General features: G+C 39.8%; 1 protein-coding gene across 1 annotated transcript in view; it reads right to left on the reverse strand.

Moving 5' to 3' along the window:
• ssx2ipa (synovial sarcoma, X breakpoint 2 interacting protein a) overlaps positions 1 to 16,393 on the reverse strand; it is a 65,475-nt gene that overhangs the window by 42,100 nt on the left and 6,982 nt on the right. The window contains exon 5 of the mRNA XM_062994597.1: positions 57 to 167. Within this exon, the coding sequence (XP_062850667.1) occupies positions 57 to 167 (111 nt within the window). The remainder of the gene's footprint in view (positions 1 to 56; positions 168 to 16,393) is intronic.

Raw genomic sequence — 16,393 nt, forward strand, 5'->3', positions numbered from 1 at the left:
AAACACTGAGCACTGTGAGCAGCGCTTATATCAGCAGTAATGAATGAAGGACCTACTTCCTCTTTCTCCGACTTTAAACAGCTCTGTAGGGTTCTGATCTTCAGGTGAAGCTGCCGTTCTCCCTCGTGCAGACCCGAGTTCTCCCTCCGAGTGTGTTCCAGCTGATCCTACACACACACACACACCATCACAACAACACTACTTTAACTGGGTCCCATTGGCTGGGGGAGACACAGCGAGGTCAGTACTGAGTTCTTATAGGCTGAAATGTGTGTGAGGAGGAGAGAAGCTAAAGTGTGTATTAGTGTGTAACAGTGTATGTTAGTGTATATTAGTGTGTAACTGTGTACGGGTGTGTATTTGTGTGTAACAGTGTACGGGTGTGTATTAGTGTGTAACAGTGTGTGTAACAGTGTGTAACAGTGTGTGTAACAGTGTGTATTAGTGTGTAACGGTGTGTATTAGTGTGTAAAAGTGTGTAACTGTGTACAGGTGTGTATTAGTGTGTAACAGTGTGTGTAACAGTGTATGTAACAGTGTGTGTAACAGTGTGTGTAACAGTGTGTGTAACTGTACGGGTGTGTATTAGTGTGTAACAGTGTGTGTAACAGTGTGTACGAGTGTATAACAGTGTGTATTAGTGTGTAACAGTGTGTAACAGTGTGTACGAGTGTATAACAGTGTATAACAGTGTGTACGAGTGTATAACAGTGTGTATTAGTGTGTAACTGTGTACGGGTGTGTATTAGTGTGTAACAGTGTGTAAAAGTGTGTATGAGTGTATAACAGTGTGTATTAGTGTGTAACAGTGTGTATAAGTGTGTAACAGTGTGTAACTGTACAAGTGTGTATTAGTGTTTGTATGAGTGTGTAACAGTGTGTGTAACAGTGTGTGTAACAGTGTGTACGAGTGTATAACAGTGTGTATTAGTGTGTGTAACAGTGTGTAACTGTGTACGGGTGTGTATTAGTGTGTGTAACAGTGTGCAACTGTGTACGGGTGTGTATCAGTGTGTAACACTGTGTATGAGTGTGTAACAGTGTATAACAGTGTGTATTAGTGTGTAACAGTGTGTACAAGTGTGTAACAGTGTATTAGTGTGTACGAGTGTGTTAGTGTGTATGAGTGTGTATTAGTGTGTAACTGTATTAGTGTGTAACAGTGTGTACGAGTGTGTAATAGTGTATTAGTGTGTACGAGTGTATAACAGTGTGTATGAGTGTGTATTAGTGTGTAACAGTGTGTACGAGTGTATAACAGTGTGTATTAATGTGTAACAGTGTGCACGAGTGTATAACAGTGTGTAATAATGTGTAACAGTGTGTACGAGTGTATAACAGTGTGTATTAGTGTGTAACAGTGTGTACGAGTGTATAAGTGTGTATTAGTGTGTGTAACAGTGTGCAACTGTGTACAGGTGTGTATTAGTGTGTAACAGTGTGTATGAGTGTGTAACAGTGTGTGTAACAGTGTGTGCGAGTGTATAATAGTATGTATTAGTGTGTACGAGTGAATAACAGTGTGTATGAGTGTGTATTAGTGTGTAACAGTGTGTACGAGTGTGTAACAGTGTGTATTAGTGTGTAACAGTGTGTATTAGTGTGTAACAGTGTGTAACAGTGTGTACGAGTGTATAACAGTGTGTACGAGTGTATAACAGTGTGTATTAGTGTGTACGGGTGTGTATTAGTGTGTAACAGTGTGTAAAAGTGTGTATGAGTGTATAACAGTGTGTATTAGTGTGTAACAGTGTGTATAAGTGTGTAACAGTGTGTAACTGTACAAGTGTGTATTAGTGTTTGTATGAGTGTGTAACAGTGTGTGTAACAGTGTGTGTAACAGTGTGTACGAGTGTATAACAGTGTGTATTAGTGTGTGTAACAGTGTGTAACTGTGTACGGGTGTGTATTAGTGTGTGTAACAGTGTGCAACTGTGTACGGGTGTGTATCAGTGTGTAACACTGTGTATGAGTGTGTAACAGTGTATAACAGTGTGTATTAGTGTGTAACAGTGTGTACAAGTGTGTAACAGTGTATTAGTGTGTACGAGTGTGTTAGTGTGTATGAGTGTGTATTAGTGTGTAACTGTATTAGTGTGTAACAGTGTGTACGAGTGTGTAATAGTGTATTAGTGTGTACGAGTGTATAACAGTGTGTATTAATGTGTAACAGTGTGCACGAGTGTATAACAGTGTGTAATAATGTGTAACAGTGTGTACGAGTGTATAACAGTGTGTATTAGTGTGTAACAGTGTGTACGAGTGTATAAGTGTGTATTAGTGTGTGTAACAGTGTGCAACTGTGTACAGGTGTGTATTAGTGTGTAACAGTGTGTATGAGTGTGTAACAGTGTGTGTAACAGTGTGTGCGAGTGTATAATAGTATGTATTAGTGTGTACGAGTGAATAACAGTGTGTATGAGTGTGTATTAGTGTGTAAGTGTGTATTAGTGTGTAACAGTGTGTACGAGTGTGTAACAGTGTATTAGTGTGTATTAGTGTGTAACAGTGTGTACGAGTGTGTAACAGTGTATTAGTGTGTATTAGTGTGTAACAGTGTGTATGAGTGTATAACAGTGTACACGAGTGTGTAACAGTGTGTATTAGTGTGTAACTGTGTACGAGTGTATAACAGTGTACACGGGTGTGTAACAGTGTGTATTAGTGTGTAACAGTGTGTAAGTGTGCGTTACCTTGAGGCGAGAGTTGTTGTGCTGCAGGTGTTGTGTAACAGTGAGTACGAGTGTATAACAGTGTGTATTAGTGTGTAACAGTGTGTACGAGTGTATAACAGTGTGTATTAATGTGTAACAGTGTGTACGAGTGTATAACAGTGTGTATTAATGTGTAACAGTGTGTAACTGTGTACAGGTGTGTATTAGTGTGTGTAACAGTGTGTAACTGTGTACAGGTGTGTATTAGTGTGTGTAACAGTGTGCAACTGTGTACGGGTGTGTATTAGTGTGTAACAGTGTGTGTAACAGTGTGTGCGAGTGTATAATAGTATGTATTAGTGTGTACGAGTGTATAACAGTGTGTATGAGTGTGTATTAGTGTGTAACAGTGTGTATTAGTGTGTAACAGTGTGTATGAGTGTGTAACAGTGTGTATGAGTGTGTAACAGTGTATTAGTGTGTAAGTGTGTACGAGTGTATAACAGTGTGTACGGGTGTATAACAGTGTACACGAGTGTGTAACAGTGTGTATGAGTGTGTATGAGTGTGTAACAGTGTGTACGAGTGTATAACAGTGTACACGAGTGTGTAACAGTGTATTAGTGTGTATTAGTGTGTAACAGTGTGTACGAGTGTGTAACAGTGTATTAGTGTGTATTAGTGTGTAACAGTGTGTACGAGTGTATAACAGTGTACACGAGTGTGTAACAGTGTGTATTAGTGTGTAACAGTGTGTACGAGTGTATAACAGTGTACACGGGTGTGTAACAGTGTGTATTAGTGTGTAACAGTGTTTAAGTGTGCATTACCTTGAGGCGAGAGTTGTTGTGCTGCAGGTGTTGTGTAACAGTGTGTGTAACAGTGTGTGTAACAGTGTGTGTAACAGTGTGTACGAGTGTATAACAGTGTGTATTAGGGGTGGGTTTATAAAATCGATTTTTCGATTTTAATCGATCTTTATTTGAACGATCCGATATCGATTCATATAAATGTGAGATCGATTTTTTAAATACGCCCCTTTTTACGGTGCACACGGAAATCTATTACTATTGTTACCCCCTTTAATTTCGCGTGACCAGCCACTGTTTTTTCATGCAACGAGATCTGACCTGCACATCAGTTTAGCATGGCAGAAGCTCAAGTTATGACCACTACACAACTTTCTGCACTGATTTTCGCTCGGCTCTGGATTCGGGAGGAACTCGGTGTTCGCTCTGCGATCAAAACTCGGCTCTCGATCGATGTGAGAAACAGCGAGGGGAAACACAGGGGCGAGGTTGGAAACAGGTCGTGGAGCGCAATATAGTTTCTATCAGAATACATCAGCACACGCGAGATCGTTCTCTACAAAACAAAATATTTATTAACCTCCAACTCACTACAGAACGATCCATGCTGCTCGTGTTGCCAAATCCACTCAGATTCATTTATTTCATCAGCGCACAAACTTTCATCTCTCGCTACTTGTTGATGTGCATGTTTGGACGTGGTATCATTAAACCTTTCATCACTTCTCACGTGTGTTTTCGTGACAGAACGTAGTTTTGGAGAGCAGAGAAGCTCGCCTGTGATTCCCCCTGGTGATAGATGGTGTAGTGTAAAACTCCCCAACGCCGATCAGTCGTGTAGTGTGAACATTACAGTGACCAGGTGTTAATCAGAGTGTCGTGTCGTGTAAACTTGGCATAAGCTGTACAACAGCCAGGTGTATGTTTACATTACATTTACAATGTTGTAGCATGTCAGACAAATGGAAGAAAACAGTAACATTCATTTTTTATTATTATTTCATTTGTCTGACATGCTACAACATTGTAAATGTAATGTAAACATACACCTGGCTGTTGAATGTTACTGTTTTCTGTTTTGGATTAATTATTTATGTAAACAAAATACACAAATATTTTTAATAATGAGTGTTCTTTGTACAAGTATCACATTCGTTCTCTGAACATCTGTACATATGTAAACAAAACCTGTTAATGTAACTCAAATATGCCTAAATGTGTTGAATCGAAATTTGATCGAAAATCGAATCTAAAATCGAAAATCGAAGATCGAATCGGGACCTGGTGAATCGGAATCGAATCGATCCAGGAAATTGGTGGCGATACCCAGCCCTAGTGTGTATGAGTGTGCACGAGTGTGTAACAGTGTGTACGAGTGTATAACAGTGTGTATTAGTGTGTGTAACAGTGTGTAACTGTGTACGGGTGTGTATTAGTGTGTATTAGTGTGTGTAACAGTGTGCAACTGTGTACGGGTGTGTATTAGTGTGTAACAGTGTGTACGAGTGTATAACAGTGTGCATTAGTGTTTGTAACAGTGTGCAACTGTGTACGGGTGTGTATTAGTGTGTGTAACAGTGTGCAACTGTGTACGGGTGTGTATTAGTGTGTAACAGTGTGTACGAGTATATAACAGTGTGTATGAGTGTGTATTAGTGTGTAAGTGTGTATTAGTGTGTAACAGTGTGTATGAGTGTGTAACAGTGTATGAGTGTGTATGAGTGTGTAACAGTGTGTACGAGTGTATAACAGTGTACACGAGTGTGTAACAGTGTGTATGAGTGTGTAACAGTGTGTACGAGTGTATAAGTGTGTATTAGTGTGTATGAGTGTGTATTAGTGTGTATGAGTGTGTAACAGTGTGTACGAGTGTATAAGTGTGTATTAGTGTGTATGAGTGTGTAACAGTGTGTAACAGTGTGTATGAGTGTGTATGAGTGTGTATGAGTGTGTAAGTGTGTACGAGTGTATTAGTGTGTATTAGTGTGTATGAGTGTGTAACAGTGTGTACGAGTGTATGAGTGTGTATGAGTGTGTAACAGTGTGTATTAGTGTGTAACAGTGTGTATGAGTGTGTATGAGTGTGTAACTGTGTATTAGTGTGTACGAGTGTGTAACAGTGTATTAGTGTGTATTAGTGTGTATGAGTGTGTAACAGTGTGTACGAGTGTATGAGTGTGTATGAGTGTGTAACAGTGTGTATTAGTGTGTAACAGTGTGTATGAGTGTGTATGAGTGTGTAACTGTGTATTAGTGTGTACGAGTGTGTAACAGTGTATTAGTGTGTATTAGTGTGTAAGTGTGTACGAGTGTATAACAGTGTACACGAGTGTGTAACAGTGTATTAGTGTGTATTAGTGTGTAACAGTGTGTACGAGTGTATAACAGTGTACACGAGTGTGTAACAGTGTGTACGAGTGTATAAGTGTGTATTAGTGTGTATGAGTGTGTATTAGTGTGTAGCAGTGTGTAAGTGTGCGTTGCCTTGAGGCGAGAGTTGTTGTGCTGCAGGTGTTGTGTAACAGTGTGTATTAGTGTGTAACAGTGTTTACGAGTGTATAACAGTGTACGCGAGTGTGTAACAGTGTGTATTAGTGTGTAACAGTGTGTACGAGTGTATAACAGTGTACACGGGTGTGTAACAGTGTGTATTAGTGTGTAAGTGTGTATTAGTGTGTAACAGTGTGTATGAGTGTGTAACAGTGTATGAGTGTGTAACAGTGTGTACGAGTGTATAACAGTGTACACGAGTGTGTAACAGTGTGTATGAGTGTGTAACAGTGTGTACGAGTGTATAAGTGTGTATTAGTGTGTATGAGTGTGTAACAGTGTGTAACAGTGTGTACGAGTGTATAAGTGTGTATTAGTGTGTATGAGTGTGTAACAGTGTGTAACAGTGTGTAACAGTGTGTATGAGTGTGTATGAGTGTGTATGAGTGTGTAAGTGTGTACGAGTGTATTAGTGTGTATTAGTGTGTATGAGTGTGTAACAGTGTGTACGAGTGTATGAGTGTGTATGAGTGTGTAACAGTGTGTATTAGTGTGTAACAGTGTGTATGAGTGTGTATGAGTGTGTAACTGTGTATTAGTGTGTACGAGTGTGTAACAGTGTATTAGTGTGTATTAGTGTGTATGAGTGTGTAACAGTGTGTACGAGTGTATGAGTGTGTATGAGTGTGTAACAGTGTGTATTAGTGTGTAACAGTGTGTATGAGTGTGTATGAGTGTGTAACTGTGTATTAGTGTGTACGAGTGTGTAACAGTGTATTAGTGTGTATTAGTGTGTAAGTGTGTACGAGTGTATAACAGTGTACACGAGTGTGTAACAGTGTATTAGTGTGTATTAGTGTGTAACAGTGTGTACGAGTGTATAACAGTGTACACGAGTGTGTAACAGTGTGTACGAGTGTATAAGTGTGTATTAGTGTGTATGAGTGTGTATTAGTGTGTAGCAGTGTGTAAGTGTGCGTTACCTTGAGGCGAGAGTTGTTGTGCTGCAGGTGTTGTGTAACAGTGTGTATTAGTGTGTAACAGTGTTTACGAGTGTATAACAGTGTACGCGAGTGTGTAACAGTGTGTATTAGTGTGTAACAGTGTGTACGAGTGTATAACAGTGTACACGGGTGTGTAACAGTGTGTATTAGTGTGTAACAGTGTGTAAGTGTGCGTTACCTTGAGGCGAGAGTTGTTGTGCTGCAGGTGTTGTGTAAGTGTGTGTAACAGTGTGTGTAACAGTGTGTACGAGTGTATAACAGTGTGTATTAGTGTGTATGAGTTTACACGAGTGTGTAACAGTGTGTAGTTGTGTGTTACCTTGAGGCGAGAGTTGTTGTGCTGCAGGTGTTGTGTAACAGTGTGTATTAGTGTGTAACAGTGTGTACGAGTGTATAACAGTGTGTATTAGTGTGTAACAGTGTTTACGAGTGTATAACAGTGTACACGAGTGTGTAACAGTGTGTATTAGTGTGTAACAGTGTGTAAGTGTGCGTTACCTTGAGGCGAGAGTTGTTGTGCTGCAGGTGTTGTGTAAGTGTGTGTAACAGTGTGTGTAACAGTGTGTACGAGTGTATAACAGTGTACACGGGTGTGTAACAGTGTGTATTAGTGTGTAACAGTGTGTAAGTGTGCGTTACCTTGAGGCGAGAGTTGTTGTGCTGCAGGTGTTGTGTAAGTGTGTGTAACAGTGTGTGTAACAGTGTGTACGAGTGTATAACAGTGTGTATTAGTGTGTATGAGTTTACACGAGTGTGTAACAGTGTGTAGTTGTGTGTTACCTTGAGGCGAGAGTTGTTGTGCTGCAGGTGTTAACAGTGTGTACGAGTGTATAACAGTGTGTATTAGTGTGTAACAGTGTGTACGAGTGTATAACAGTGTGTACGAGTGTGTATTAATGTGTAACAGTGTGTACGAGTGTATAACAGTGTGTATTAGTGTGTGTAACAGTGTGTAACTGTGTACAGGTGTGTATTAGTGTGTAAGTGTGTACGAGTGTATAACAGTGTACACGAGTGTGTAACAGTGTATTAGTGTGTATTAGTGTGTAACAGTGTGTACGAGTGTATAACAGTGTACACGAGTGTGTAACAGTGTGTACGAGTGTATAAGTGTGTATTAGTGTGTATGAGTGTGTATTAGTGTGTAGCAGTGTGTAAGTGTGCGTTACCTTGAGGCGAGAGTTGTTGTGCTGCAGGTGTTGTGTAACAGTGTGTATTAGTGTGTAACAGTGTTTACGAGTGTATAACAGTGTACGCAAGTGTGTAACAGTGTGTATTAGTGTGTAACAGTGTGTACGAGTGTATAACAGTGTACACGGGTGTGTAACAGTGTGTATTAGTGTGTAACAGTGTGTAAGTGTGCGTTACCTTGAGGCGAGAGTTGTTGTGCTGCAGGTGTTGTGTAAGTGTGTGTAACAGTGTGTGTAACAGTGTGTACGAGTGTATAAGTGTGTATTAGTGTGTATGAGTTTACACGAGTGTGTAACAGTGTGTAGTTGTGTGTTACCTTGAGGCGAGAGTTGTTGTGCTGCAGGTGTTGTGTAACAGTGTGTATTAGTGTGTAACAGTGTGTACGAGTGTATAACAGTGTGTAACAGTGTTTACGAGTGTATAACAGTGTACACGAGTGTGTAACAGTGTGTATTAGTGTGTAACAGTGTGTAAGTGTGCGTTACCTTGAGGCGAGAGTTGTTGTGCTGCAGGTGTTGTGTAAGTGTGTGTAACAGTGTGTGTAACAGTGTGTACGAGTGTATAACAGTGTACACGGGTGTGTAACAGTGTGTATTAGTGTGTAACAGTGTGTAAGTGTGCGTTACCTTGAGGCGAGAGTTGTTGTGCTGCAGGTGTTGTGTAAGTGTGTGTAACAGTGTGTGTAACAGTGTGTACGAGTGTATAACAGTGTGTATTAGTGTGTATGAGTGTACACGAGTGTGTAACAGTGTGTAGTTGTGTGTTACCTTGAGGCGAGAGTTGTTGTGCTGCAGGTGTTAAGTGTGTACGAGTGTATAACAGTGTGTATTAATGTGTAACAGTGTGTACGAGTGTGTATTAATGTGTAACAGTGTGTACGAGTGTATAACAGTGTGTATTAGTGTGTGTAACAGTGTGTAACTGTGTACAGGTGTGTATTAGTGTGTGTAACAGTGTGCAACTGTGTACGGGTGTGTATTAGTGTGTAACAGTGTGTGTAACAGTGTGTGCGAGTGTATAATAGTATGTATCGACCTGGCCGTGGAGACGGGGCGACACACCCGGTCCTGGCTGCCCCGGGAGGAGAGGTCGTGTCAGCACTGCACTCTCAGTACAGTAGAGACGGAGCTGCACTTCCTCACCCGGTGTACCAAGTACCACCACGTCCGCTCCCAATTCTTCCCTAAATTTAATAACATCATCCCCAACTTCACCTCCCTCCCAGACCCCGACACACTGCCCCACCTACTGGGGGAGCACAGAGAGAGCTGCACACTAGCAGCACTCTATACACACACCTGCCACCAGGTGAGGGACAGTGGGTGACCATGTCTCATACACACATACACACACACACACACACACACACACAAGCAAGCACACACACACACACACACACACACACTCATACACACACGCACACACACGCACAAACTGATCGTTTTTCTACCTCATTAATGTAAATATAATAATTTTTATTGTTATTATTTTGCACTGTTTTTATTAATATTTTATTCTATTCTATATTTTTTGCACATGTAACTGTTCTGTATATTTTTGTTTTTCCTTATTTTTATTGTTTATATTTCCCTGTAACTTGCTTTGGCAATACGAATGTCCTTATTTGTCATGCCAATAAAGCTTCTTTTGAGTTTGAGTTTGTGTGTAACAGTGTATTAGTGTGTATGAGTGTGTAACAGTGTGTGCGAGTGTATAACAGTGTGTACGAGTGTGTATTAGTGTGTAACAGTGTGTAATAGTGTGTAACAGTGTGTACGAGTGTGTAACAGTGTATTAGTGTGTAACAGTGTGTATGAGTGTATAACAGTGTACACGAGTGTGTAACAGTGTGTATGAGTGTGTAACAGTGTGTACGAGTGTATAAATGTGTATTAGTGTGTAACAGTGTGTAGTTGTGTTACCTTGAGGCGAGAGTTGTTGTGCTGCAGGTGTTGTGTAACAGTGTGTACGAGTGTATAACAGTGTGTATTAGTGTGTACGAGTGTATAACAGTGTACACGAGTGTGTAAAAGTGTGTATTAGTGTGTAACAGTGTGTACGAGTGTATAAGTGTGTAACAGTGTGTAAGTGTGCGTTACCTTGAGGCGAGAGTTGTTGTGCTGAACGTGTTGTGTAACAGTGTGTGTAACAGTGTGTAGTTGTGTGTTACGTTGAGGCGAGAGTTGTTGTGATAGCTCAGTGGTTAAGGTACTGGACTAGTAAACAGAAGGTTGCCGGTTCAAGCCCCGCTATCACCAAGTTGCCACTGTTGGGTCCCTGAGCAAGGCCCTTAACCCTCAGTTGCTCATTGTGTAAGTCGCTTTGGATAAAAGCGTCTGCTAAATGCTGAAAATGTAAATGTTGTGCTGCAGGTGTTGTGTAAGTGTGTACGAGTGTATAACAGTGTGTATTAGTGTGTATGAGTGTACACGAGTGTGTAATAGTGTGTAGTTGTGTGTTACCTTGAGGCGAGAGTTGTTGTGCTGCAGGTGTTGTGTAACAGTGTGTACGAGTGTGTAACAGTGTGTATTAGTGTGTAACAGTGTGTACGAGTGTATAACAGTGTACACGGGTGTGTAACAGTGTGCATTAGTGTGTAACAGTGTGTAAGTGTGCGTTACCTTGAGGCGAGAGTTGTTGTGCTGCAGGTGTTGTGTAACAGTGTGTGTGTACGAGTGTATAACAGTGTGTATTAGTGTGTAACAGTGTGTAACAGTGTGTACGAGTGTATACGAGTGTGTAACAGTGTGTATTAGTGTGTAACAGTGTGTAAGTGTGCGTTACCTTGAGGCGAGAGTTGTTGTGCTGCAGGTGTTGTGTAACAGTGTGTGTGTACGAGTGTATAACAGTGTGTATTAGTGTGTAACAGTGTGTAACAGTGTGTACGAGTGTATAAGTGTGTATTAATGTGTAACTGTGTGTATTAATGTGTAACAGTGTGTATTAATGTGTAACAGTGTGTACGAGTGTATAACAGTGTGTATTAGTGTGTGTAACAGTGTGTAACTGTGTACGGGTGTGTAACAGTGTGTATGAGTGTGTAACAGTGTGTGCGAGTGTATAATAGTATGTATTAGTGTGTACGAGTGTATAAGTGTGTATGAGTGTGTATAAATGTGTAGGTGTGTATTAGTGTGTACGAGTGTATAAGTGTGTATTAGTGTGTATGAGTGTGTAACAGTGTATTAGTGTGTATTAGTGTGACAGTGTGTACGAGTGTATAACAGTGTACACGAGTGTGTAACAGTGTATAAGTGTGTATTAGTGTGTAACAGTGTGTAAGTGTGTATTAGTGTGTATGAGTGTGTAAGTGTGTATTAGTGTGTATGAGTGTGTAAGTGTGTATTAGTGTGTAACAGTGTGTATGAGTGTGTAACAGTGTGTGTAACAGTGTATGAGTGTGTGTATGAGTGTGTAAGTGTGTGTAACAGTGTGTACGAGTGTGTAACAGTATTAGTGTGTACGAGTGTATAACTGTGTATGAGTGTGTATTAGTGTGTAAAGGTGTGTATTAGTGTGTAAGTGTGTACGAGTGTGTAACAGTGTATTAGTGTGTATGAGTGTGTAACAGTGTGTGCGAGTGTATAATAGTATGTATTAGTGTGTACGAGTGTATAACAGTGTGTATGAGTGTGTATTAGTGTGTAACAGTGTGTACGAGTGTGTAACAGTGTATTAGTGTGTATTAGTGTGTAACAGTGTGTACGAGTGTATAACAGTGTACACGAGTGTGTAACAGTGTGTATGAGTGTGTAACAGTGTGTACGAGTGTATAAGTGTGTATGAGTGTGTATGAGTGTGTAACAGTGTACACGAGTGTGTAACAGTGTGTACGAGTGTATAACAGTGTGTATTAGTGTGTAAGTGTGTATTAGTGTGTAACAGTGTGTAAGTGTGTATTAGTGTGTATGAGTGTGTATGAGTGTGTATTAGTGTGTAACAGTGTGTATGAGTGTGTAACAGTGTGTATGAGTGTGTGTATGAGTGTGTAACAGTGTGTGTAACAGTGTGTACGAGTGTGTAACAGTATTAGTGTGTACGAGTGTATAACTGTGTATGAGTGTGTATTAGTGTGTAAAGGTGTGTATTAGTGTGTAAGTGTGTACGAGTGTGTAACAGTGTATTAGTGTGTATGAGTGTGTAACAGTGTGTACGAGTGTATAAGTGTGTATGAGTGTGTATTAGTGTGTAACAGTGTGTAATTGTGCGTTACCTTGAGGCGAGAGTTGTTGTGCTGCAGGTGTTGTGTAACAGTGTGTGTAACAGTGTGTGTAACAGTGTGTACGAGTGTATAACAGTGTGTATTAGTGTGTACGAGTGTATAACAGTGTACACGAGTGTGTAAGTGTGTAACAGTGTGTACGAGTGTATAACAGTGTACACGAGTGTGTAACAGTGTGTATTAGTGTGTAACAGTGTGTAAGTGTGTGTTACCTTGAGGCGAGAGTTGTTGTGCTGCAGGTGTTGTGTAACAGTGTGTATGAGTGTATAACAGTGTGTATTAGTGTGTATGAGTGTACACGAGTGTGTAACAGTGTGTAGTGTGTTACCTTGAGGCGAGAGTTGTTGTGCTGCAGGTGTTGTGTAACAGTGTGTATTAGTGTGTAACAGTGTGTACGAGTGTATAACAGTGTGTATTAGTGTGTGTAACAGTGTGCAACTGTGTACGGGTGTGTATTAGTGTGTAACAGTGTGTATGAATGTGTAACAGTGTGTGTAACAGTGTGTGTAACAGTGTGTGTAACAGTGTGTGTAACAGTGTGTGCGAGTGCATAATAGTATGTATTAGTGTGTACGAGTGTATAACAGTGTGTATTAGTGTGTTAATGTGTAACAGTGTGTATTAATGTGTAACAGTGTGTACGAGTGTATAAGTGTGTATTAGTGTGTGTAACAGTGTGTAACAGTGAGTACGGGTGTGTATTAGTGTGTGTAACAGTGTGCAACTGTGTACGGGTGTGTATTAGTGTGTAACAGTGTGTATGAGTGTGTAACAGTGTGTGTAACAGTGTGTGCGAGTGTATAATAGTATGTATTAGTGTGTACGAGTGTATAACAGTGTGTATGAGTGTGTATTAGTGTGTAACAGTGTGTACGAGTGTGTAACAGTGTGTATTAGTGTGTAACAGTGTGTACGAGTGTATAACAGTGTACACGAGTGTGTAACAGTGTGTATGAGTGTGTAACTGTGTACGAGTGTATAAGTGTGTATGAGTGTGTATTAGTGTGTAACAGTGTACACGAGTGTGTAACAGTGTGTACGAGTGTATAACAGTGTGTATTAGTGTGTAAGTGTGTATTAGTGTGTAAGTGTGTATTAGTGTGTAACAGTGTGTATGAGTGTGTAACAGTGTATTAGTGTGTATTAGTGTGTAACAGTGTGTAACAGTGTGTACGAGTGTATAACAGTGTACACGAGTGTGTATTAGTGTGTATTAGTGTGTAACAGTGTGTACGAGTGTATAACAGTGTACACGAGTGTGTAACAGTGTGTATGAGTGTGTAACAGTGTATACGAGTGTATAAGTGTGTATTAGTGTGTAAGTGTGTATTAGTGTGTAACAGTGTGTATGAGTGTGTATTAGTGTGTAAGTGTGTATGAGTGTGTAACAGTGTGTATGAGTGTGTAACAGTGTATTAGTGTGTAACAGTGTGTACGAGTGTGTATTAGTGTGTAAGTGTGTATGAGTGTGTATTAGTGTAAGTGTGTATGAGTGTGTAACAGTGTGTATGAGTGTGTAACAGTGTGTAACAGTGTATACGAGTGTATAAGTGTGTATTAGTGTGTAACAGTGTGTATGAGTGTGTATGAGTGTGTAAGTGTGTATTAGTGTATATTAGTGTGTATGAGTGTGTAACAGTGTGTACGAGTGTATAACAGTGTACACGAGTGTGTAACAGTGTGTATGAGTGTGTAACAGTGTGTACGAGTGTATAAGTGTGTATTAGTGTGTATGAGTGTGTATTAGTGTGTAACAGTGTGTACGAGTGTATAACAGTGTACACGAGTGTGTAACAGTGTATATGAGTGTGTAACAGTGTATACGAGTGTATGAGTGTGTATGAGTGTGTATGAGTGTGTAAGTGTGTATGAGTGTGTAACAGTGTGTATGAGTGTGTAACAGTGTATTAGTGTGTAACAGTGTGTACGAGTGTATAAGTGTATTAGTGTGTAAGGCAAGGCAAGTTTATTTGTATAGCACCTTTCATACACAGTGGCAATTCAAAGTGCTTTACATAAGGAAAAATTAAAAATTAAAAGCATTAAAACATTCCTGAGATCTAGAACCTCAGAAAGACTTCTTGCAAACATTTAGTTACAATTAAAAACATGAAATTCAAACAAGAGAGATAAAAATTAAAAGAAAATATTGTAAAATATACCCTACAATTTGGTAAATACGAAATTAAAACAAGAGAAATAAGCAAATAAAACATAAAAACTAAAAGAAAATATAGTAAAATATACCTTACAGTTTAGAGAATATGGAATTAAAACAAGACTAAAAGAAATATGGTAAAATGAGGGTAATAGTAAAAATTTCGAGCTCAATCATAGGCACAAGAAAAAAGAAAAGTTTTTAACCTGGATTTAAAGATTTCTATGTTTGAGGAACATCTAATATCTCCTGGCAGTCTGTTCCAGTTATATGCAGCCCAACAACTAAATGCTGCTTCACCATGTTTAGTTTGGACTCTGGGCTCTACTAGCTGACCTGAGTCCATGGATCTAAGAGATCTACTGGGTTTATATTCTCTAAACATTTCTGAGATGTATTCTGGGCCGAACCCATTCAGTGATTTATAGACCAGTAGCAGCACTTTAAATTCTATTCTGTAACTAACCGGAAGCCAGTGTAGAGATTTTAGAACTGGAGTGATGTGCTCAGTTCTCTTCGTCTTAGTTAAAACTCTAGCAGCAGCGTTCTGAATGAGCTGTAACTGTTTAATGGTCTTTTTGGGAAGTCCAGTTAGGAGACCATTACAATAGTCCACCCTACTGGAGATAAAAGCATGGATCAGCTTCTCTAGGTCTTGTTGGCACACTAGACCCTTGATTTTGGCTATATTTCTAAGATGGTAGAAGGCTGTTTTGGTGATTGTTTTTATATGGCTGGTGAATGTAAGATCTGAGTCTATTAGAACGCCAAGATTTCGGACTTGGTCTTTGGTTTTTAGAGCCCGGGAACTGAGGTGTTCAATGACACTAGACCTCTTTTCTTTGTTGCCAAACACGACAATCTCTGTTTTGTCCTTATTTAACTGTAAAAAATTCTGGCTCATCCAGTTATTGATGTCCTCTAAACACTGACACAGTGAATCTATTGGGCTGTAATCATCTGGTGAGAGAGCCAGATATATCTGTGTGTCATCTGCATAACTATGGTAATTAATGTTATTAGCCTGTAGCATTTGGCCTAATGGCAGCATATAAAGATTGAACAGGAGAGGTCCGAGAACTGATCCCTGGGGGATTCCACATGTCATAGCCACTCTGTCAGATTCATAGCTGCCAATAGTGACGAAGTAACTGCGGTCTTTTAAGTAAGACCTGAACCAATTAAGGACTGTTCCGGAAAGTCCAACCCAGTTTTCCAACCTGTCCAGCAGTATTCTATGATCTACAGTGTCGAAGGCTGCACTAAGATCCAGTAAAACCAGAACTGATATTTTACCTGAGTCACTATTCAGCCGTAGATCATTTACCACTTTTATGAGAGCCGTTTCAGTGCTGTGGTGAAAGCCTGACTGAAATTTGTCAAAAGAACCACTGGAATTCAAAAAACTGCTGACTTGATTGTAGACAACTTTCTCAATGATCTTAGCTGTGAAAGGAAGATTTGAGATCGGCCTGTAGTTGTTTAACACAGACGCATCCAGAGATCTCTTTTTTAGGAGTGGCTTAATGGCAGCTATTTTAAGTGATTTTGGGAAAATGCCTGATTCTAGTGAGCCATTAACTATTTGTTGCAAATCAGTTTTTACAGAGTTAAAAATAGTTGTAAAAAATTCAGATGGCAGCATGTCGAGACAACATGTCGATGATTTAAGATGCTGAACTGTTTTCTCCAGAGTTTTTTGGTCTATTGTATTAAATTGTGACATAATAGTCATGTTATTTTTAGGTGTCTGTAGGGGCAGCATGGTTTTATTGTTTGACTGAGTGGAGTTAATGGTCAGTCTAATAGTTTTGATTTTTTCACAGAAGAAATGAGCAAACTCATTACATTTCTCTGTGGACAGA

The sequence above is a fragment of the Trichomycterus rosablanca genome, chromosome 4 (genome assembly GCF_030014385.1).
Source record: "Trichomycterus rosablanca isolate fTriRos1 chromosome 4, fTriRos1.hap1, whole genome shotgun sequence".
In the NCBI taxonomy this organism is placed as follows: Eukaryota; Metazoa; Chordata; class Actinopteri; order Siluriformes; family Trichomycteridae; genus Trichomycterus; species Trichomycterus rosablanca.